A 25,716-nucleotide genomic window follows, 5' to 3' on the forward strand; every position below is an offset into this window, starting at 1 on the left:
ATCATAAATATTCTGTTTCACATGGATATCTAATTCATAATTGATCAAACTTTTAAGGGTACTGATGTAAATTGGGCTTTGCCATCTTTGCGTGGAGGGGCTTTTGAAATTACACTAACAGTCCCTTTAAGATACCGTATAGTGCGTATAGTATGTGAATATGACATGATGTCTTCTTGACTCATTCTGTTCTCGTCATAATTTTACAGTTTGACTGGCATTTTTAAATGTGGTCTATAATTGTGCCTTCAAACTGACCGGAAACCTACAAAGATTTCGTTCTGATTTCCATATATCAGATATCTTCAAAACTGTCTCAACAGTCAATATATGAAAAGAAGGTAGATCACCTTTCGGAAAAAAAATATTGTCGCTATGTCTGTTTTGAATGCACATTTTGTCGTTATATCTATTTAGAATGCACATTTTGTCGTTATATCTATTTAAAATGCACATTTTGTAGTTAAATCTATTTAAATGCACATCTTGTCGTTAAATCTATCTAAAATGCACATTTTGTCGTTGAATCTATTTAGAATGCACATTTTGTCGTCAAATCTATTTAAAATGCACATTTTGTCGTTAAATCTATTTAAAATGCACATTTTGTCGTTAAATCTATTTAAAATGCACATTTTGTCGTCAAATCTATTTAAAATGCACATTTTGTCGTTAAATCTATTTAAAATGCACATTTTGTCGTTTATCAAATCAAACTTTTAGAGAGATCCTACTTCCACAAAACAATTTCGAAGCGAATATTCTCAAACTGAATGAAACCTATACTTTAAACTCAATTAGCATCAAAATCATAAAAGCACACTAAATGAATATCCCATAAAGGAATGTGATGAATTTAAGAAAAGCTGGTTTTATAAAGAAAATAAAATAACCTGTTCGTCCATCTCAGCAAGAATATTTTCCTTATCCTCGAATTCCCGCAGCATTCGCTGAAATAAATTTAAAATCAATCTCAAAACTTTGCACAAGCTCAGAATTCCGAAAAATAATAAAAATGTAAATAAAAACAGTAGAATCCTACATGAATAATCTAGATGCACTGGAGGGGGTGGATTCGAGCATAAAATACTGAGTGAAATCGTAAAATACTGCTGATGGGTGAATTTTATAAAATGTTGGAACTTCAATCTTGTTGTATAATAAAGCTCTGTGATAATATTTATATATATTTATATTTATATCTTTATATAAACGGCTAAAAAATTGGCTGAATTTTTATATGGAACCCATGAGTACCCAGGTCCCAGTGTTAACATAGGCTAATTCAAAATTCGATTTTTTAATTCGAAATTTTTTCCCAATACGTTTTTAAAATTCCACGGCCGGGCAAGCACTAAATGTTACACTAAGAGAATCCTTTGGTTACCAAAATATGTTTTTTATATTTATTTTACATCAGGACAAACGTCAAAATCAGGTTTTTAGGATACAAGACGAAATCCTGTTCAAAATCCAAAATAGTATTCTTCCTCTGAATCCGCCCTGCAGTAGACTGTAATAACTCATGCAGGATTCTTATCAAATATTTTTGCATGCATTAATTGTAAATAAAAGCATCCGCTTACCTCCTTCTAAACACCACAGAGATGATTTCAGCCAAAAAGGATCAAAACAAATTCTTATTAGTTTAGCAAATAAAAACTAGCATTGGCGAGGATATTGACGCTTTTATGCCTTTGTTTAATTCCACAATTTTACAACATTTCGTGCAAATTTTCAATAAAAAAATGAATTGCAAAATTGTTTTGGTAGATTGAACGTTAAAAGGATTGTTCACCTATTTTGAAAAATTAACATAATACCAAAAGTTTCAAACTTAGGATCGTAACTAAGCCTGTTTTACCACTCAAAAATATTTATGAGATGTTTCATCAATATTTAATGTTTATAAAACTTGTCTTACAGGAGTTTTTCAAAATGTCATGGCGCCCTAATTCCAAAAAAAATGTTATTATGAACATATTTTAAAATAAGTGAACATTTCCTTAAAACCATGTTTAATTTGAAAAGTGTGAATATCCCGCCTTGTTATAAAAATATTTAAAGCCATGCAAGGATATAGGCATAAAACGAATATAAAAACATTGAATGTCTGAATACTCTGGAATAAAAAGACGACCTTTTCATGTTACATAAGTTAAGTAATGGTTACGTAAAGGAACTGTGATATCAAGTATAATGTATAATCTTTAGTTAATGAGTAACTTGTCCGATTCACAACGGTGCACTTTCAACTTTTATCTGAGCAACTATGAAGAAGATATCGTTTCTACATATATTAAAAGAGACCAATTCTGTCAAATTCCTTCCTTGTCTATGATCCATATATCTTCTTGTCACTTACATAGAACAGCCACAATTGAAATTATAAATTTTCCGATCGGAAAAACAAGGATGTCTCAATCATTTTTGTACAGATAATAGTTAAAGGTACCTTATTGAATCGGATTCTTAAAATTCAAGATTACTTGAAATTACGTTTAAATTGTGTAGACAGTTTCTTACACAAAAATTAACCTAATATGTTAAGGTCGTCATTACATTCCAGTTTACTCTGGGGATAACTGTACAAACTTTTCACTTTTGTAAGTAAATTATTTACAAAACTATTCATCTCTGATCAACTTCAGCCCAAAATTAAATAAATAAAAATTAAAAAATTGTTGAAAATGAAAAGAAATTTGTTACTATTTTACACAGCTCTGAACTGATAATTAACATTCTAAAAATGTCTTTACTAATCCAAGGGATTGAGAAAAATATGACATTTAAAATTGTTCTGTTTTCATGTGACGGACTAATTCAAAAGCTGCAAAATTTCAAGGAAAAGCTTTTCCGACATATTTATTCAAACATTTAAATAAAAGGGAAGCTTATGTACTAAATATTTTTGATTGGAACAATTATTTGAATTTTAGGTTGACTACAGGAACACTCCCATGAAAATTTATAACTTTATTTACTAAAAAATGTACTGCAGTTTGGTAGAAATGTAAACAATTCAGTTCTTCTGGAACCGGCGAGGGGATGAGATGCTCAAAAAATAAATTTGTTCAGAAACTATTTTTGATCTTTATTTTTTATCCATTCCAAGGCTTTTTTTAAAAACAGATGCCAGTTCCATTAATACTTTCTTTGATTATCGTAGGTTTATCCAAAAGGTACAGTGTTCCAAATCAGAAACAATTCTGTGATTCTACTAATGTATGTCTCAAATCTGTTCGGATATGTTTTGACGAAAATATACCTGAGTTTCGTCCTGGAGATCGTCAACGGTTAGTTCATGTTCAAGATGGGAGGTCAGAAGAATATCTTTCTCAGTTAACCAGTCCTGAACATTATACAATATGGTAACCCGTTCTAAACATTATACAATATGGTAACCAGTCCTAAACATTATACAATATGGTAACCAGTCCTAAACATTATACAATATGGTAACCAGTCCTAAACATTATACAATATGGTAACCAGTCCTGAACATTGTACAATATGGTAACCAGTCCTGAACATTATACAATATGGTAACCAGTTCTAAACATTATACAATATGATCAGAACTGAACATTATACAATATGTTAACCAGTCCTGAACATTATACAATATGGTAACCAGTCCTAAACATTATACAATATGGTAACCAGTCCTGAACATTATAAAATATGGTAACCAGTCCTGAAAATTATACAATATGGTAACCAGACCTGAACATTATACGATATGGTAACCAGTCCTGAACATTATACAATATGACCAGAACTGAACATTATACAGTATGTTAACCAGTCCTGAACATTATACAATATGGTAACCAGTTCTAAACATTATACAATATGGTAACCAGTTCTAAACATTATACAATATGGTAACCAGTCCTGAACATTATACAATATGTTAACCAGTTCTGAACATTATAAAATATGGTAACCAGTTCTAAACATTGTACAATATGTTAACCAGTCCTGAACAATATACAATATGGTTACTTATATATGAAGTTTTAATCTTGAACATTGTACAATATGTTAACCAGTCCTGAACAATATAAAATATGGTTACTCATATAAGAAGAAGTATTAATCTTGAACATTGTACAATATTTTAACCAGTCCTGAACAATATAAAATATGGTTACTTATATAAGAAGAAGTATTAATCTTGAACATTGTACAATATTTTAACCAGTCCTGAACAATATAAAATATGGTTACTTATATAAGAAGAAGTATTAATCTTGAACATTGTACAATATGTTAACTAGTTCTGAACAATATACAATATAATCTTGAACATTGTAAAATATTTTAACCAGTCCTGAACAATATAAAATATGGTTACTTATATAAGAAGAAGTATTAATCTTGAACATTGTACAGTACGTTAACTAGTTCTGAACAATATACAATATGGTTACTTATATAAGAAGAATTATTACCTGAACTCCTAATATTTTACACTCCCACTCCTGTGCCTCCGTGATGCACTCTGGAAATGTATTTCAAATAAAAATGTAATTTACCCCCCAGGAGATAAAAAGGGCAACTGAGTTAATATCCAGTGGTTCTCAGAGGGATACAGATAAAAGGGAGATTGGTCAACTAATGTTAAATATCTGGTTTTCAAATAGAAAATAATTGACTTCTCACAATCTAGAGAGTTTAAGACATAATAAAATAGAAATTATTTCCTAAAAATTACCTTCAAGACTTTTTATCCTAGATTTAGCTTGCCTCTCTAAAGATTGCCAACGCTTCTCTAATCTGCCTGTTTCTGTTTGAACTGGAGATATCAAAACATCCTTCTCCGAGAGCGAACTAGAGAGAAGTTTCAATCTCTGTATTCGATCAGTTGGATGATTATGAAGACAGTTCTCTAGGTCGTCTAGTTCCTCAGATATCTCCTCAGCGTCTGCTGCACACTTACTAGAGCGTCGGAGTTTTTTCTCCAACCTGTCCAACCAGTCCGACTCCTGGGCTACTAGAGTCTTAAACTCCCCATAGTCAGACGTAGCTTCCTTCATCCTAGTATACTGTTCCGTTACTGGGTTTGTTATACAACTCCAACGAGTTTGAACCTCACTTAACTTAGCTCCGAGTTCGGAAACTTTTTTCTCACTTCCCTCACCCTCACTTTCTATCAGTTCACTGACAGTACTGGATAATCTATCCAGAACACAACTCTTCCTATCCGTCCTATCTCTCAGCTGCAACAGCTTGTAAGTTCGTTGAGAGAGCTCTGGTGCTTCTGTAACGACTCCTTCCCTGGGCAGCTCCAGCTCCAGCAGATCCAGGAACTTGTTAATCTCGTTCATCAGCTCCAATACTTCTCTACTCTTATCATATGCAGTCTTCAACTTCAGGTTCTGAGCTTTTGCCGACCTTACAGTAGAACTCCAGGTATTACTGACCTCAGATATCTCTGACTCCAGTACAGCTCGGAACTCGTGGTTCGGGTTCGTTCTAACGAGGATAAAAAAAATTGACAATGAATTAAATTGAAATTAAAGAATTTTCAAGTTTACTTCTCATTATTTGTTTGAAGAAATTTTAAATTTTTAATTCCTCCCTTTTGAGAAGTGTTTCTCCGATCTCCTTAATATTTCCAAGGTTGGGTTGCAGCGTCGTTATGTCCTCCTGTAACAGAAAGAAATTGAAGACTGGAAATTAACGAGTTAGAATCTAACCTCAACCTAACTAGCTTTAGATGCGAGAACATTAAGGTGTCCCACGTGTCAGGTTTTCAGCTGAAGGATTTTAAAAAACGTTCCGTCACAACTTCTCCGGACAAATCAATCCATCACAGCTCAGGCAGAGCATATTTTACTAAATAACCTTCCAACATAGCTTGTCAAGAAATATCCTAATTACCTGCAGTGCATTCGATTCTTTTAACTGCGCCTCTAAAGTCTCCAGGTCTCCGAAAGCAGCCTCTTCAGCCTCTAGAAATATATGAACCTCCTTCATCCAGAGGGTGAGGCCGGATATCTCCTCCCGCAGCTGGTTTAGGGACTCTATCATACTTTTTACAGTCCGTTCTCTACTTCGCAGATTCTTTTTAACCTCCAGGAGCTGATCCAACACTTGAGAAGATTCCTCCTCTGTCAAGCTTGCAGGAACGAACGCGTTTGAGAGGAGTTGAAGACAGGAAATTATCCTTGAAACATCGTCTTCCATGTCTGAGTTATCCTGCAAGAAAACTGGTTGGTTGAGAAACTCCTGGCATGAAGCCAGGTTTCGCTCCAGGTCGGAGAGTTCTCTTTCTGGTTTAGGCTCGGAGCTGTCGATTCTCGTCAAGGTTTTCATTGTAATAAATATTTCCGATTTCTGAACTGTAGGTTGGGGTAGAGTTAGGGTAGTGGTGATGGTGCACTCCTCGTAATGTTCAGGTTCAAGATTTACTGTATCTACTCTCAAGTTCTCCGTACTCAGCTCCTCAGTATCACAGATAGTTTCTACTTGGTTCACACAGGTTTCATCAGGTTTAGGTTCACCCTTGTTCTCACGAGGAGAGTTAAACTTGGAGAGAAGACTGGAGAAATGAGATTCCACCGATCTGAAGGTTTCCCAGAGCTGATACAAATCTCGCTTCACTGTGTTCTCAGGCTCGGAAACTGAATTAAAAGAGTTTAATCCGTCTAAATTCACAATAAAGCGAAAGCCATTGATTAGAGGACAGTGTGCCAAAAACAATATAATCTTGAAAAGTTAACTGTTCCTAAAGGGAAATGTGCTTAAAGGGATTGTTCAGTTGTCTGTAATGATTTTGAAAATAAGGAATTTCACAAAATTTTACAATCCATTTAAAAAGTAAATCATTGTGAAGAATAGTATCCCTCCGTGACAACCTAGTGCAAAGACTAGAATTAACTTCACGTAATATTTCTAGGTTTATATAAAATGTTGACCAAGTCTGATAATTCGCCCTCTAAAAGGCACGCAACAATATTGATTTGATATCGGAAAACCAGTTCCAGCATATACCCGGAGATTATTGCAAAGAACTGAACCAAATATTAAATAAAAGAAGTTTTACCAGATTTAACAAGAATGCAGTCAGAAAATGCTCAAAGGTAGAAAAATAAATCAAAAAACGTATTTCTCATTATTAAAAACACGAATTTCTGTTATTTTAATCAGAAAAAGATTTGTTTGTTGTTTTATGATGTAATGAAAGTACGATATATGATGTGAACTGTTGTATGTATTAAGAAACAGTTAAATTCAAGGTTCGGTAAATTCCCCTCTAACCGGGACCTAACGCTTGTCTCCGGTTAGGGGAGTTTACACGGAGCCTGGGGACCGAAGGGATATTTTATGCTTCGCAGTTTGGATTGTTTTAAAAGCAATTCTTGTTTTTAATGCATATTAAAAACTTTCATCCGATAAGTTTTGTTTTTAAATATCTTTAAAAGATTAAACGCAATTTCAAAGAATAAAATATAATTCACAGCAAACTTCACTACTTTACAAAGTTTTCTTCTTATTGTGTTAAAAGAAGTTAAAATAACTATGAAATTGTGCATATACTGTAAACTTACCAGTATGCTGGGTAAGGTTAATGTAAACTTACCAGTATGTTGGGTTAGGTTACTGTAAACTTACCAGTATGCTGGGTAAGGTTAATGTAAATTTACCAGTATGCTGGGTAAGGTTAATGTAAATTTACCAGTATGCTGGGTAAGGTTAATGTAAATTTACCAGTATGCTGGGTAAGGTTACTGTAAACTTATCAGTATGCTGGGAAAGGTTAATGTAAACTTAACAGTATGCTGGGTAAGGTTAATGTAAACTTACCAGTATGCAGGGTAAGGTAAATGTAAACTTTACAGTATGCTGGGTAAGGTTACTGTAAACTTACCAGTGTACTGGGATAGTTAATGTAACCTTACCAGTAATCTGGGTAAGGTTAATGTAACCTTACCAGTAATCTGGGTAAGGTTAATGTAAACTTACCAGTATGCTGAGTAAGGTTAATTTAAAAATACCGGTATGCTGGCTAAGGTTATTTTAAAGTACCAGTATGCTGGGTAAGGCTAATGTAAACTAACAGTATTCTGGGTAAGGTTAATTAAAAGTTACCAGTATACGGGTTAATATTGATGTAAACTTACCAGTATGCTGGGTAAGGTAACATATAATTACCAGTATGCTGGGTAAGGTTAATGTAAACTTAACAGTATTCTGGGTAAGGTTAATGTAAACTTACCAGTATGCTGATTAAGGCTGCCACCTATTGCATCTAGTTCCTCCAGTTTAACTCCTACGGATTCCAAAACCTTATTCTTCCCCTCAACTCTAGTTTTCAATCCGTCCTCCAGATTCAAGAAATCCCACGACTCGGTTTCAACTATTGAAAACCATTAACATATTCACAAAATATTCTACCTAAATGTTTCTCTGTAGGTTTTATTTTTCTAGATTAAAAGTTTTACGAATATATTTATGTTCCTAGGAATGATTTTAAGTTGTTTAGAATCTTGTTTAACTGCTCCGCCAGACCGTAGAAACAATCTTTCTCAGTCTTAACACAAGAAAATAAAATGTTTACTACAATTTTCATTTAATTCACGAGGTTTAATGAAATCCTTCCCCCCCTACTTTTCATACAATCTAGTCTTCACCAAAAACCAACATTTCTACCTATTTGTAGCCATATTAAGCTACATTTATCTTAAATTGCTTCTTATCTTAAGGAAAATGTTTTCTAAAAGAAAACTTAAAGAGGTTAAATTTATCATATTTTCAAGTCTCTCGAGGCAAATACATCATAACTGCTACCACTGGTTCTTATCATATTCTAGGGTTTAAAATGTTAAGAAAAATTAAGAGTTCACAGTGTACATTGTAGGCTCGTAGCTATATTTATGGATAAACATCTTTAATAGATTCATAAAGGATATCCATCGTAAATCTAACAACAATATCTAACATTAATTAATCCACGATATTCATCATGAGTTAAAATCCTCGACATTTATCTTATATAATATATATATCCAAAATATCCATCGTAAATTTATCCAAGATATCCGTAATGAATCTATACAAGATATCCATCATGAATCTACCCAAGATTTCCGGCCATCATGAATCTATCCAAGATATCCACCATGAATCTATCCAAGATATCCATCATTAATCTACCCAAGATATCCATCATGAATCTATCTACGATATCCATCACGAATATATCCAAGATATACATTATGAATCTATCCAAGATATCCACCATGAATCTATCCAAGATATCCATCATGAATCTATCCAAGATATCCACCATGAATCTATCAAAGATATCCACCATGAATCTATCCAAGATATCCACCATGAATCTATACAAGATATCCATCATGAATCTACCCAAGATTTCCGGCCATCATGAATCTATCCAAGATATTCTTCATGAATCTACTCAAGATATCCTTCATGAATCTATCCAAGATATCCACCATGAATCTATCCAAGATATCCACCATAAATCAATCCAAGATATCCACCATGAATCTATCCAAGATATCCACCATGAATCTATCCAAGATATCCACCATGAATCTATCCAAGATATCCATCATGAATCTATCCAAGATATTCTTCATGAATCTACTCAAGATATCCACCATGAATCTATCCAAGATATCCATCATGAATATATCCAAGATATCCATCATGAATTTACCCAAGATATCCACCATGAATCTATCCAAGATAGCCATCATGAATCTATCCAAGATACCCTTAATGCATCTATCCACAAATCACACATAAATCTATTAAAATGAAAGCATGTTTTATTTCTTTGAAAATATATTTTTACAAAGGAGTTGATTCTTTGCCACAAACTCTGATTTTCTTATCCCTATATCTTTGAAACCCAATGTCGTAAACCTTTGATATTTCAAACTTATGTTATTTGATCTAACAGAAGTCATTGTTTGAAATATCAAAGGTCTACTACATTGGAATCTAAAGATATAGGGATTAGAAAATCACAGTTTGTTGCAAAGACTCAATTCCTTTAAATTGAGAAACGCTTGAACCAAATTCAAAGATAAATTCAGAAATATTTACGCAGATACTAAACAAAGAATGATTAGATTACCTACTAAAATTTGTAAACAATCCCTTTAAAGTGACCGTAAACGTAATTTCAAGTGACCCTCAATCAAAGGAGTGGCATGTTGTGTTTAATCTAGAAAAAGTTACTTGCACACATTTCTTCCTCCAGAAACAATGGAGACATTATCAAAAATAAGCACTTTTGAAGCCAGAACAACGACGTAATCTTGTAAATTATTGCCAAAGTAAGGTTTCCAGGTTAGCGTCGTGAATCGTTGTAAACGCTCCGGAGTTTCCTGAACTGAAACAACTCACCATTAAAGTATGAAAGAATGAACTGAATACCTTATTTCTAATCTAAATGTAAGGAACCTTATCTATCCTATAATATAAGGCGATAAATAGAGATTTAGTCCGGTAATCCTATTACATTTCAGCTTGTATCTTTATTCAAGTTGGATCTTTTATTTTACTTTTCTTAACAAAAGATGGAAAATCTTTGTACTCAGTAATCCCGTGTCAGCTCACCATTCTTTTCACCTTACTAAATCCATAGAATCCATATACCCTTTAGACACAGACAAAAATATACACAGACAGAAAATTAATAACCACAGACAAACACAAGAAGTTAGCAGACGGATAAGAAATATTGACAGACTGACAGTAAGACGGACGAGATTTCGAAGAAAATTGATTTTACAAATTTTTGGAAATGCACCAATGAAAACCGAAATATCCGCGAAATCTTTTGTTTTGAATCTGATGAGGGTTTATGTAGTACGGAAAGCAACAAAGGCTGAAAATATTAGTAAACGCCGAGTATGATGTAAGTATATTGATTTAATATATTTAACCTGGTAGTTGACTCTATCCTTGAGATTGGATAGAGCGGATTGAATCTGCAGGTACTCCTTCTCAACCTTCTCAACTTTACTCACAATACTTCTCAACTCAGGTTCACTCTCAACATCTAAATATATACATCAATTATATTCTCAAGTCTGATCTTTAGCATTAGTCTGACTCATGAAACAATATGGCCGACACATTTTGAATTTCATCTCAAAGAAAACTAAATTTAATCTAATTGAGTTTAAACAAATTTTACAGTTTAAAATATCGGCCCCATGCAGAAACAATGGAGATTTTCATCTTTGATCGTTATGTAATCTGTAATGCATAATGTCTATGTTATCTTAAATACATATAAAAATTATTATTTTTAGTTGCAGATTCTTAAAAAATGGCTTGGGAATTTGTACATTTGATCAATTTTAAGATAAATATCGACATTATCTTCCTGATTGGGAATAAGGCGTGTAACTCTTGTAATAAAAGTTATCTTGAAAATCCCTTTTATTTGTGTCCAGAATTAATTATAAAAATAAACTCAAGTTTCTGGTTTCAGTATTGTAAATGGTAAAGATTACTTGGCAAACATTAATAATTTAGACAGATGGAAAAATAGATAGAAAGATAGAAGAGTAAACAGATAAATAGATAGAAAGATAGAAGAGTAAATAGATAAATAGATAGAAAGATAGAAGAGTAAATAGATAAATAGAAAGAAAGGTAGAAGAGTAAATAGATAAATAGAAAGAAAGATAGAAGAGTAAACAGATAAATAGATAAAGACTAAAGAGGTAAATAGATAAATAGATAGAAAGATAGAAGAGTAAACAGATAAATAGATGAAGACTAAAGAGGTAAATAGATAAATAGATAGAAAGATAGAAGAGTAAACAGATAAATAGATGAAGACTAGGGAGGTAAATAGATAAATAGATAGAAAGATAGAAGAGTAAACAGATAAATAAATAAAGACTAAAGAGGTAAATAGATAAATAGTTAGAAAGATATAAGAGTAAACAGATAAATAGATATAGACTAAAGAGGTAAATAGAAGGCTTGGGTGTTCATAAAGAGAAGTGGGTTGTCGGCAAATAAAATGAACTTTTAATGCAGTAACGTAAACGTCATTAATTATACTATTCTTATACTATGCTAACCCTCTAGTAAAATAAACAATTAAATTTAAAATTGTATCAAGCCAATAATTCATATACTCAGGGAAACCTGAGTAATCATCAGGATAGAAAAGTTGCTGTTATAGCGTACAATGAAGTTAATTTTCTAACAATAAAACAAATATTTGCTTATTTATATAATAAAGCTCTTTGCTGATATACATATATATATATATATATATATATATATATATATATTAGCTTTTTATGGAACCCATGGGTACCGGTACCCTGTGGGTAACATAGGCTAAAAAAATCGAAGTATTTTTTGTCAACATTTTTTTAATTCGATTTTATTTTTTCATTCCACAGGCAACGCCGGGAACTAGAGCTAACTAGTTAATATAATTCGATAATAAACCTAAAACAATTTTGCATGTGACCAATAGGTATCATTAAATTTGAGCTTAAAAATTGTCAATAGTTCATTAAAAGAGCTATTAACGTACAAATGCAATAGCCATCATCAAATTCAAGCTTACTAGAAAACGTCAAATTTAAGGTAAAGCTAACTAATAAGCAAAAATGATAAAACAATATAAAATGTAAAAGATAATCAAATTTAAGATAATTGACTTGTTTTAACAAAAAAATTAGGAAAATTTTCTATGCATGGGGTTTTCTGTCTTGTTAACAACGTTTTACTCGGTGTGCCCCCCCCCCCTCTACAGAAACACCCAGTTACGTTCATAGTTGAATAAATAGCACCATTCAATTATGAAAATTGTTTATTCCATTTCATTCCAAACAGCAAATTAGATTCCTCTATAGTGGATCACATTGTTATCATTAAATACATTAAATACAAGAGTTATCCTGAAAAATGCTAAATCTAAAAACAAAATGTTTACTTAGAGCTCTCGTTTGTGTACTATAATCAAACAATACACATTCTATTTGGACAGAAAAGGTGACAAAGTTCTTAATTATCTCTTGAGAGCTGAGGCAGATAAATTAAGTTAGAGAGACAAATAAAAAGAATCTAGATAGAATTCTCAATACATGATGCAGCATTGTACAGGGTTTTGTTTTGCTTCTTTTGAATTAGTCTGCATATTGTGAAGATAATGACATGACCCGACTTCTGCAAGGCCTAGCATGTGAACCTGCAGTAATAAGGCGGTCGCCAAGTTTAATGAGCAAATTAAAAAATAAACAACAAACGTCTTTCTCATGTTGACAATGGAATGCAGCTTTTACTTTATAGATTCCACTAAAAGATCCTTATTTTTCCTCAGTTCTTGGATGGGGAGAAAGATATCTAGCGTATTTCTGACTAGATTGATAAAAACCGGCATGTTGTAATGTATCTATTTCAGACAAGAAAGTATGTTAAGTATAATGAATCCAAGTCCCTGGGGAGCAGAGAGATGGCATCACAAAACCAATTTACATACACAACTAGAAGATTAGAAGAGTAAGAAAACTGTCTCCCAAGTCCTGTATGAAAACCTAATTGCTTTAGTTAAAGTCAAGCCATGGAAAACCTTGTAAAATAGAACCATGAGAACATAAACCTATGCAAATCATTCTATGCACAACTTCCAAATAATCAAGAAAAGTAAAAAATCGTATTTAATCTGCGCGGCATATATTAGTGAACCACTATTAACATGTAAAAGTATTTTTTTCTGAGCTGAAAACTTTAGAATGTGATATCCTTAATCCCGATCTGTTAATTAATCTGGAGATTAAATTCATGAGGCAAAAAAGCAATATTTAATCTGGAGATTAAGAAAAAGAGTGGATCAAGCATTAATCCCGATATCCACCATTCTAAAGTTCCCAGCTCTATCAGTTCCCAACTATACACATACTAATTATCACTTCACATATAATCCTTAAAAAAAGTATGAACCGTACCTTTTCAGACCTCTCTAAATGATTTTACAGTCCCTTTTATGGTCATTCATAAAAAATATTTAATATCTTCTAATACATTAAAAATCAGAAAATGCTTTGAAGTGGAAGATAAGCCTACTCCATTTTTGCAAAAATAGTTCTTGTGAGAAACAATGCATAGATTGTGGGTTATGTAATAATATGAATGATTGAAGGGATAGCACGAAATGAATTAATATTTAACACTGCAAATCTCACTTATTAAAAATTCAATGGAAAGAGAAATAAAAGAATCGATTAAAAAAGTAAATCCCATTTCAAGGGGCCCGGCTTTGATGTCATTAAAAGTACATTTAGCGCAATGTGACCCTCCATGCAAAGGTGATAATGCCCGATTCACAACGGTACCCTTAAAAGATTTGTCTGATTAAGAATGAATTAGATATCAATATCAAAACTAATAATTTTCAATTTTGGTTTTTCTAAAAAAGTGACTTTTGCATTTCTGTTGCATGAAAACATATAGAAATTATCAGAATTATTATTATCCACATTATTGATCAGATAAATGTTTCAAGAATACCGTTGGTACCATTCACCCCTGAAGGTTTAACCTTTCTTATGAAAAAGTGTTGTTCTTAGATATAATACAATTTGTTATCTTTGAATGTCGAATGGTTAAGCAAAATCCTTGCTGAAACTCCCCGAGAAAAAAACTATAAATTTTCAGGTTTATCTTTGATGGCTTAAACTAATTTCTACAAGCTGAGAGAGAGTTCTTAAAACTTGGATTGTGAAGGAGTTTATCTTTAATTGGTTACGCCATCATGTTTAAAAGAGTTTTAGAGAAAAAAATATCCGCCACATGGTTCGCTTTCACGAATTCCTTAAAATAATAAAAAAAAATTACTCTAATATTAATCTAAACTCCATAAACCATGAACCTATATTTCAAAAAGTTTTCCTCGAGAACTCTGTACGAAATTCTTGTGTTAACCTTAAATCATTTTAACTAACCTTGCTTCAAAAGGTTTCCTAGAGCAACAAACTCTTCAACCTTGGGTTTCTGAGGTTGCACCTCTGCCTCTGTGTCCTCTAGGAGAAGGGTCTGATCCTGATATATTTAATGATATTTTTGACTATAGCAAACTATGCACGGTTGGAAAGAAGTGGGGATGGTTTGAATGAAATGAGTGCAACGTATGAAAAAAAAGAAAATTACTTTGCTGCGTCAAAATTCTGAACACGAGTGCACTTAAAAGAAATTCAAACTTCAAGAGTATGAAGAATATAATAGATGGAGAGAATGGGGGGGGGGGAGAGGAATGGCACTTACACTGAAGCAAATTCGTTAGAAGTTACTTAGTGCATTGAGTTCACTATATTCACTGGTCGGGTATCAACTAGCAAACAAAACTCATAATAATTGCAAATCATGCAGATAAGAGAACAAATACGCTCCTCTAAATTTCATCCATATTCATGTACCGGAAAGTCAACAAACATATTTTAACATTTGATAATTCATTAAACCTTGAAAAACTAAGACGACAACTCAAAGATCAAGATGTTTCACCAAAAGACGCGAGTTTGCCAATGCCAAGTAAATTAAACAGAATGGTTTTCAAGACGGAATAAAAATGGCCGAACATCATTGAAGGAAAGGAAAAAACGGCGAAAATAGAATGAGTGTGATAGTTTTAGACAAATAAGATGAAATGTGTCTAATGTAAAAAATGTCATCCCTGAAGTTGAAGAGAATTGAGTAATGAATCCTGTAATCTGGAGAGAATTGACTCCGACCAACTGGATATTCGTTCAAAACCAGTTTCAAATTCAATCCTTTTACTTCCTGTCACCTTCCTCTTCTTCGCCGAGGACGGATTCTCCTCTGAAATATTTAGAATTAGTTGGAACCAGAAACATGCAATGTTTTGCCAAAACCTGCAAACAGTGAGAACGACGTTAAACTTGGAAAAATAAAATAGTTTTTTTTCATTGTCATATTTCCGAGCTGGGAGCTTAATCTAGATCTTTTGTTGATTTGCAGATTAATTTAATCTTTATTATATATCCCGCATGGTAATTCAGGGGTTGAAGGGAGCTTTAAATCAGGGAAGAAAAAATTAAAAGTGCCTTTAGTGGATATCGAGATCAAGCATTCATAATTTGTTTAGATGTTTTAACATTTTTTACAGATTTGACCAGTTGCAAGAATGCTGAAGTAATCGCTCCAAAAAAAAGTTCATGAAAACACAGAAATAAAAAAAATTTCCCATATTTTTTTTAATAGTCCAAATGGAAAAAGTATTGAAAGGAGAAATTACTTAAGACTCATTTATTGGAATTGAAATTAAGTTCAAGAATTAATTCATGAATGAAAGATATAAAAAATGATATTTTGAGATAATTAAGTCCAGTCTACGTACATTTTACAACAATCTCAATTCGTATTTCGTGCCGATTATATTTGACGAATTTTTATGAAAAATATAAATTCGTTAAGTATTTAAATCCTGACCGACCTTAATCTATCCCCGAGGTCATATATTCTACAGAGGTCCAACAAAAAAATCATGGAATAAAATTATTCATCAATAAATAAATATTGCATGGACACTGTACAAGTCCATTTGAGTGAAAAGAGAAACAAGACCTAAAGGGTCGAACTCCAAACTAATTATCGAGTAGTTTTTTAGGAAACTATTGAGTAATTTACACTTCTGACGCATTTTTATGGAATTAGAATTAAATCGACTCCCATGTACAACCTCTATCAAACTCCATCTATTCAGCTTAACCTAACCTAACTAACCTAACTTAACCTAACCTATTTTAGACCAGTTTTCTCTAAGTCATATAAGCGTAACATAAAGTAGTCGCATGGCATGGAGCGCTGAATATTTTTCTGTTAGCTCTTCTCTTATCGTTTTTACAATTTTCTCTCAATTATGAAATTAAAATGCGTCCACAAATTAAACTTACTAACAAGTTTATTAATTCATTAGATCAAAACGACTGATGATGTAAACCTTAGTAAGAAAACAAAAAATTGGAATAATTTTTTTAACTACTGTAAACGTTTTGGGATTCCCTTAGAGAAAAAAAGAGAAAGCTTAAAAGTGACACTTTTAGGGGATACAGAAGCCGCCAAACAGTTTACAAAAACATGAAAATTCGGGATGCTGGCAACGTTTATTTTTATTTATATCTATAACAGCCGTATTTCCATTTGTAAGCAAATTAAACTATGTTTTGCAATTAACTCTAGTTCAACCCTACTTAATGTATTCCCGGGTATTAGCTTTGATCTATAATAAAACATTTGATTCAAACGAACAAAACTTAAGAGTTTCATAATCATTCAGGATTAGATTGAAATTTCATCTTTTCTCCAGATGAGACTAGAAAATAATTCAAGTAACCAGGTACCCTCAGGGAACCAGGTTTCAGATTTTAAAAACAAACCCAACAAACGATCAAGGCCTGGCTGGGACTGTATTCACGTTCACCTATTACTACGGTGGTAGGCGATTTTATCAACATAATGAAGACTCTCGATTTTGATTTTGATTTATATCAAGCTTTTAAACAGCATGGATGTACAAAAACATGGAAACAGAAAGAAGATGTTAATCCAAAAAGTTTCTTATAAATTACTTGTAAACTTGTAATTCAAAAAAGCTTGTTAACAATTAATACTTAAATAAAAAAGTCGTCTTCATTGTATTGATATAATAGCCTACCACTGTAGAAAACAGAATATTTCAGCCTAACCGGAAGTTCACAGAAGCCGGAAATGAGAGCAAGAACTGACGGAAAGTAGAAGAACTAGAGACAGAGATAAACTTAAACCACAAGAAGACAAATTAGAAAGATAAAGTTGGTTAAATATCTTAATATGGAAAAAATACAACGGAACTTACAAACGATAAAAATACTCAACTTTTGGGACGATTTATCCTTTATGGAATTGAGTCATTGCCACACACTCAAATTTTCTTATTCCTATATTTTTGGGAACCTGATTTGAAACAAAGATGATTTGATTCTTAGTTTAAAATATCTAAGGTCTACGACATGGGGCTGCAAAGATATAGGTATGAGAGTTTACGGCAAATACTCAACTCCTTTGTCACGTTTTCTAACTTAATCTTCTTTTCAGGATTAATCTTATAGCGGTGGTTGAACTTCTTGAACATTGATAGTTCCTTAACCTTTGTAGGCTCCTCAGTTTTCATGGCTTTAAATAATTTTTTTTATGCATGATTTGTGTGCATTTCCCTTTTAAGACTTTTCAATGAGTTGTTCAAGAGTAAATGAAATAGGAATCAAAAGCCCCACAAGTTTGAAGAACCCAGGTCGCTATGGAGGATGTGGAAAAAGCGAACTCAAAATCCTTAAACATCTGCCCCCCCCCCCTCAGACATCCTAGGGTTAAGGATTCAGTCTCATTTTCTTAAGTGTAAACAAGTGAACACTGACCTTTATTCTGATCGTGTTCCTGGGAGAACTCTACACCAAGTTTAGATATTCTCTGCTTTTGTGCAAACAAGATTTCTATCAGTACATCCCACCTGAAAAATACAAGATTCATCAGTATATCCTCTCACAAAAACAAGATTTTTTTTGGCACATCTCAATCCAAAACTAGAGTTCAATCAGCACATATTTTACTTAAGGTTTCTGTAGACGTAATTTCAAGAATAATATGTCAGGTTCACAACAGTACCTCTTAGACCTTTACCTGAACAACAATGGGAAAGATATAAAAGTCACTTTTATACAGAATCCACAATTGTAAATAATTAAGGTTACTAAATACAGGGTGAGCCAAAAAAAAACTATGATTAGCGGCTTGTGGTGCAAAATTCTACTTTTTTTGTGCAACTCTCCTGAATGGCGTTTTTTTCAATATTTTTAATTTTTTAGTAAATTAATGGCCCGAAAAAAATTCGCGAAACTTATTTTTCTCTCAAAATCTAAAGTTCAGAAAAGCAAAAATGTGTATATACATTATTTCTATCAAATTCTAAAATTTTGTAATATTGAATCACAGAATCACAGAAAATTCGCAAATTGTAATAACAATATTCGCGATGTGGTCTAATTTTTAAGAAAAACTTGGCTTCCAATTTCAACTGAACAGCGTATTTATAAAACTTTAGAATATACTTAGAATAAAGAAACTAGAGGATTGAAAAAACTCTATCCTTAAAAATTAGACCAGAACTGTAAATGGTGAATTTTCGTATTACAATTTTGCAAATTTTCTGTGATTCTGTGGTTTAATCTTTATACTTTTGATTTTGAGAGAAAAAGAGGTTCACGGATTTTTTGGGACCATTGGAGTACCAAAAAAATACCAAATTTTCGAAAAGTATTAAAAAAACCCCATACAGGAGAGTTGAACAAAAAAGGTACAATATTAGGCGCCGCTAATCACACTTTTTTTGACTCACTCTGCATAAATAGAGGGTCACTTGAAATGACACTTTGAAAAGCAAGTGTTTTTAGCTAAAAAATGGAAAGAAAAATTAATCATGTAAAAATAAAATGTATGAAATAATTCTACACAAATGTATCGTATGTCCGGCATATTGTCTGGTTTAGTAGAAACCATTCAGAACCATTTACACAATATCATAATTCTTCTACTTACACACTCAGTGTGAGGGGGGAGGTCTGAAGGAAAAGGGAGGGAGGGTCTAAAGAAGGGAGTAAGCCTGAAGAAAGAGAAAGGGAATGGTTTGAAGGAAAAGAGGGGGGGCCTAGGAAGGGGTCTTAAGAAGGAGGAAGGGAGGGGGGCACTTTTAAGATGGACAATGCACACTTAATCAAATTAATTTTATTCTATATTTTAGGTTTAGATAAATCAATATTGCAGTTTTTCATCTTAATGCACTTCTTACAAAAATCATTTTAGATTTAGAACTAGAAAATACATCATTTATAAACACAATCTTCTATTCAAGGGTGCATTTATATGAAAAAAAACTTCACAATCTATATATAAATTTAGCTTGTCTGTTTGTCTGTCTGTCTGTTTGTTTGTATCCAAAAAAACGTCAAAACGGCTGAACCGATCGGGCCCAAAATTTTTGTGGGACATCACGTGACCACAGGGAAGGTTTATGAATGATAAAAAAATTTTAAAAATGTGTTTTAAAGGTTTTTAATTTTATAAAAAATATAAATTCTTGAAAATCCGCGAATTTTTTTTTTAAATCCGCAAAAAAATTTTCTTTGTTTTAAAATGTAATCAAAAAGAACATGTTCACAATTTAAATAGAAGATGGGCGCGAAGCGCCCTTTAAAAGCCTAGTCAATGTAGAAAACATTATTGAAGAACGAAGAGAAATTCTAATGAGAGAAAGAAAAAATCAGTCTTATGTTAGTAATTAATTGCGTGCAGTAAAATTTTAAACATGTTTAATTTTTCAACACTAGCCCCCCCCCCTTCTCAGAAATCAAAATTTATTTTAAACATGAAGAGTTTCTTTCTCAATTTCTAAATTGTGTTGTAGTGCTAACATTTTATGTTTACAACCAGTTCACATATTCTCTGCTCCAGTAAAGGGTATTTACTTCACATTTTCTAAACTTGGATAAAATTTTCTATTTCATTTTTAAACCGAAAAATCGTAAATTGTTTTGACAAAATGAAACAAAAATACAAATTGCAAACAAAGAACGTTAATTATCTTTGTGATACTAAATAAACTAAAATAACTGAAACTTTATTAGCTTATTTCTGTTTCTGTAACTATCATCATTAACACCCTAAATTTTAATTTATCTCTACATAAAAATCCCTCTGATCTCACCCTGCCACAGATCACCTGACAATCTCCTTCCTTCCAATCAACTCCTTATCTATCCAAAAAAATATCTTGATATGTGAAACCAATTATATTCAGTTTCATTAATTAACTTCGGGCCAACCACTCAAAACAACCAACCCTGGTTAGGCGGGTCCAAACTGCATAGTAAATTGTGATTGCTTATTTGTAATATCTCATGCTTTGTAGTTGAATAAATATATGAATATGAACATACAAATCAACGTAAAACTTAAACTCCTATTTTTGAAAAAATTATTTATAAAATCCTGATATAAAATTTAACGAGTTCTCTTTTCTCACTTTCGAGGGTACAAAAATTCAAAACTAGAGTCTGTAATTGTCTCTTGATTGGAGTTGTTTTTCTTTAAAAGTGTTGTTCCTTATATATGATAGAAAAGAAGGTGCTTCAATATTCATTAGACTGTAACCATTAATACTGCGGGCAAACCACCTCACTACACTTGTAATAGCCTTACATCTATTTTCCATGTACATTGTGCAGGGTTAAGAATTCATTATCTATACTACATACAGCAGTATCCATAGCCGTACATGGGTCTATTCAGAATCCATTTAGACATATCAGTATCCTGTACCCATTCTTGAAATTAACAACTGAACCTAGTACAACTTTTCATTTAGGTTCGTTCCTATAAAACTGACCTGTTTTGAATAAGATACAACACTGTACTTCGATCTAAAATATTCTGAGTATACATTCAGTACAATATCTAGTATCCATATATCCAGAGTATCCATTCAGTACAATATCTAGTATCCATATATCCAGAGTATCCATTCAGTACAATATCTAGTATCCGTATATCCAAAATTCAGTATCTCTTGTATTTAAATCTATGTTTTGTATCAATCTCAACAAAATCGCGAAATATGTTATAAATTATCTTTTATTTTGTACTACGAAAAATGTGCCCATAGAGATGCAAATATCTGACCGATGGATTAAAATGTAAATCTTACATGAGGGGGAGGGGCAGGAGGGGGGAGGGGTAAAGAATAGGTATTGGGAGAAAGTGAAAATTTTCAGTTAAAATAACCTTTTCTCAGAAATTGACTGAAAAAGGGTTGAAATTGTATTCTAAGATTAAGGATATTACTTAGCTATCTATTTCTTACTTCTAGTGTAACCAATTGTGACAAAAATAATCGTTTTTGGACGGAGCCTCATCCCTAAATTCTACGGAATGATTGATTGTTTGTTTGTTTAGTTAAATACTAAATCTTGTTAAACGTAATAAGTATCCAATTCTGATCTGTTAACCATGTAAATCTCCCAAATAAAGCTATACATTCCTTTAGGAAAAGATAAAAAATAAAAACTGATAAAAAGCGTTTTTGCATTGTGCAATTCACATTCTTATTATATACCTTAAGTCTTTTACCAAATAAAATTTTTTAAAATTAATAATTTGTAAAAAATGACATCTCCTTTATCTACAAAGCTTAACCAACTACTCTATTATTCATGTATTCAAGCATTATAATTTAATCTGTCATAAATCCCTTTTCATGTAAATAGCTATGATAAATGTTAATATACATTAACATTCCCCCCTCCACCCCCCTCCTTTATACTCCCCGATTTAGTTTCTGTAGATCCACGTTTCTTGGATATCTTATTTCAATTTAGGAACTCTTAGAACTAGATTTGTCATGAGAAACTGGGAGAAACGTTTAGAGCATTTTTGACAAGTTCTTCGGTTTAGACCAGTGTTTCGGATCCGGATCCGGATCCGGTCGGATCCGTATCATTTGGTCGGATCCGGATCCGGATCCGTATCAGGAAACGTTAATATGGATCCGGGTAGCGCCAAAAATTAACCAAAACCATGGAATAAATAAATCAAAATGGTTCGTAAATGTATTATTTACATGACGAAAATTTTTCAAAATTATCTTTAATAATTTAATGTTTACATTTATATAATAGTAATAACGACATTTTTAACTTTAGGATTACTATAGTTTATAAATTATAACCTTGCATAACATTTAATAGGGAAAATCAAATTCACAGAATCAAAAGTTACCTCGGATCTGGATCCGGATCCGTATCAGGATCCGGATCCGGATCCATCATCACGGATGCGGATCCGCGGATCCGGATCCGGATCCGAATCAAAATGATATGGATCCGAAACACTGGTTTAGACTTTAAAGTTTGAGAAAATTTAGATTTATCATAAATTATCTGTTAAATAGAAAAGTATATTAGTTCTTAAACGAGTATTCTAGACAAATATTTTAACCAACTCAGGTCTGAGTTTGGAACTTTTGAATTCAAAGGAGTTAAGCTTCACAATCCCTTAACACACGAATCTTTGCTGAAACTCTGAATTTAGGATTACGGTGTAAATATCGAATTTCATTGGTTAGGAATTAAGAATAAACATCTTATCTCCGATTCGTTTATTTTAAAGTGTCTGACTCTGCTCTGTGCAGTTTCTAGTTGTAAGTTTTCTTTGAAGTTTGAAATGAATAACCATCCTTAGAATCCATTCAACTCTGATACTTGGAAATTAACTCGTAGGCTTTCAGTTGGATTTCAATTCAGATTGAGAATTTAAAGGCCCTATATTTGGAAAGGTTTACGATAGGAGAGGAGAAGGTATATGGATAACTGTAGGATGGATTGGAAAGGAGGTGTAAATTGGTTTAGGTGGGGAGGGGGGGGGGCTTTATTGAACAAAGGGGGGTTGTGTATTGGCTATGTGTGAAATGGGGAAAGGGGGATTGGCAGGAAGAAATGAATGAAAGATAACTAAATTTTACAGGAGTTTAGTCCAAGATATTTCAGATTAGAGTCGGGTTTGATGTTTATATATTTATGTATTGAGTGCTCTCGGTAATATAAACTGTTATACTAGTTCTCCACTTCGTTTATCCACATTCCAGTAATAATTTCCTAGAACAATATGGGCACCTTCATTTCAAACATAAATATAAGTTTTGACGAATAAATAACATTTAAAAGTTAATTATTGAGAAAATAAAAAACTTCATATCTTAAAAAATAAAGAATATCTATATAACTTAGGAAATTAAGCAAAACCATTTCAGGAGGCCATCAACAAAATATACATTATGGAACGAAAATTCTGTATAACAGCAAGAAAGGAGTTTTAACAGGACAGGAAAAATATAAGAAAAGAATGTTGAAATTAAACTATTTGAGATTGCGTCGAAATATTTCTATAAACTTCTCAGCCTAAAATTGTAAAATAAAGATAAAGAAAAATCTTTTAGGTCATTAGAAAAGGAATTCTTCTCATGAATTTTTTACATTTTCCTTAAAATTAGGCGATTTTTTGTTTAATGCGCAGAAGTTGCCTTGAAACAACAGCGATTTTATGTTAAACTAAAAATTAACATGGACAATTGGACAACGGACATTTGACAAAACAGACAAACAGATAATAAAGTAATGGACAAGACGAAACAGAGAACTGTGAACGGAACTAAAAATAGACAGAACCGATAGTAGATTTGACAGAGAGGAAAATTGACTGAAAGGAAAATTGACTGAAAGGAAAATTTACCGAAAGGAAAATAGACTGGAAGGAAAACCTGACTGAGAGGAAAAACTGACTGAAAGGAAAAACTGACGGAAAGGAAAAACTGACGGAAAGGAAAATTGGTTACAAGGAGAATTAACTAAAATGAAAAATTGCCTGAAAGGTAAAATTGACTGAAAGGAAAAAATTACTGAAAGGAAAATTGCCTGAAAGGAAAAAATTACTGAAAGGAAAATTGACTGAAAGGAAAAATTGACTGAAAGGAAAAAATTACTGAAAGGAAAATTGCCTGAAAGGAAAAATTGACTGAAATGAAAATATTACTGAAAGGAAAATTGACTGAAAGGAAAATTGACTGAAAGAAAAAATTGACTGAAAGGAAATTGACTAAAAGCAAAATTGACTACAAAGGAAAATTGACTGAAAGGGAAAATTGACATAGAGGAAAATTGACTAAAATGAACCTTTATGGTCAAAACCAAAGAATTACTTAGAAATTTTAAATCTAAGTAATTAAAATCTGTAAAAATAAAGTGAGGGAAAATGGGTTGCAAATTTATCATACATACACGGAAACCAATTTTACTTTTCTAAATATTTATCTCAAATGCAGAATTCAGTGAAAAAGATAAATTAAATTAAATGCAGAGCCTACAATATTTTATAGGTATCTCTTTCTCTATAGCTTCCGGAGCGCAGTTAAAATGGAAAATGCACTCTGCAGAGCGCATTACCTAAAAAGTGTGCAGAGTATGCAGAGCATAAATAACACTGCAGAATTCACTGCACTTGAAGTGTAAAAAAGATATCTGTTGTTAGATATGACTGTCAAATGAAGAAAAGTCGAGTGGCCAAAGGCTCTGCAGAATGAAGTTAATCTATTCTGGGTTTCTCTGCAGAGTAAATGAAAAATGTAGTAACTCTGCATAGTGTAATAAGTGTTCTGGAGAGTGAAGTGTCCAAAATGGTTTCTTATTTTCTCTGCAGACTGCAGTGCAAAGAAGTTGATTTAAAGAGACTGTACGCGCAATTTCAAATAATCCCTAAATGCATATTACATAGATGGAATGCTCGATTCACAACAGTAACCTTGAAACCTTTAATTGATATTTAATTTGGACGATATCGTCATTTTTTAAGATATAAAAATATTTAATTCTAAAAGTGTTTTCCTGCTTTCCTGCATAAGAAATACGTAGGTCATTTTTGGAGAGAAACCACAATTTAAAATAATCACTTTTCAAACCTCGATAATTAATTCATACTTGAAACAAAGCTTTTAAGGGTACCGTTGTGAATCGTTATCGTTGGAAGAAAGTTCACTTTAAAATACGCTAACAGTCCCTTTTAGTTGCTCAACAAAGTAAAGTTGCGCAGCAGAACTAG

The 25,716-nt window shown here is 32.3% G+C and overlaps 1 protein-coding gene across 2 annotated transcripts in view; it reads right to left on the bottom strand.

Annotated features, from left to right (window-relative positions):
• Positions 1-25,716, bottom strand: part of LOC111704741 (dystrophin) — a 67,186-nt gene that overhangs the window by 17,793 nt on the left and 23,677 nt on the right. The window contains exons 13-25 of one of the 2 annotated variants that reach the window (XM_023477077.1): positions 18,435-18,526; positions 15,695-15,840; positions 14,967-15,063; positions 10,935-11,050; positions 8,470-8,542; positions 8,228-8,368; positions 5,890-6,632; positions 5,588-5,655; positions 4,721-5,481; positions 4,458-4,507; positions 3,269-3,352; positions 1,587-1,592; positions 894-950 (exon numbers count right to left, since the gene is read on the bottom strand). In XM_023477077.1, coding sequence (XP_023332845.1) covers positions 894-950; positions 1,587-1,592; positions 3,269-3,352; positions 4,458-4,507; positions 4,721-5,481; positions 5,588-5,655; positions 5,890-6,632; positions 8,228-8,368; positions 8,470-8,542; positions 10,935-11,050; positions 14,967-15,063; positions 15,695-15,840; positions 18,435-18,526 — 2,434 coding nt within the window. The remainder of the gene's footprint in view (positions 1-893; positions 951-1,586; positions 1,593-3,268; positions 3,353-4,457; positions 4,508-4,720; positions 5,482-5,587; positions 5,656-5,889; positions 6,633-8,227; positions 8,369-8,469; positions 8,543-10,934; positions 11,051-14,966; positions 15,064-15,694; positions 15,841-18,434; positions 18,527-25,716) is intronic. The other variant, XM_023477085.1, reaches the window with a different exon arrangement.

This window comes from Eurytemora carolleeae, unplaced genomic scaffold (genome assembly GCF_000591075.1).
Source record: "Eurytemora carolleeae unplaced genomic scaffold, Eaff_2.0 scaffold2, whole genome shotgun sequence".
NCBI lineage: Eukaryota > Metazoa > Arthropoda > Copepoda > Calanoida > Temoridae > Eurytemora > Eurytemora carolleeae.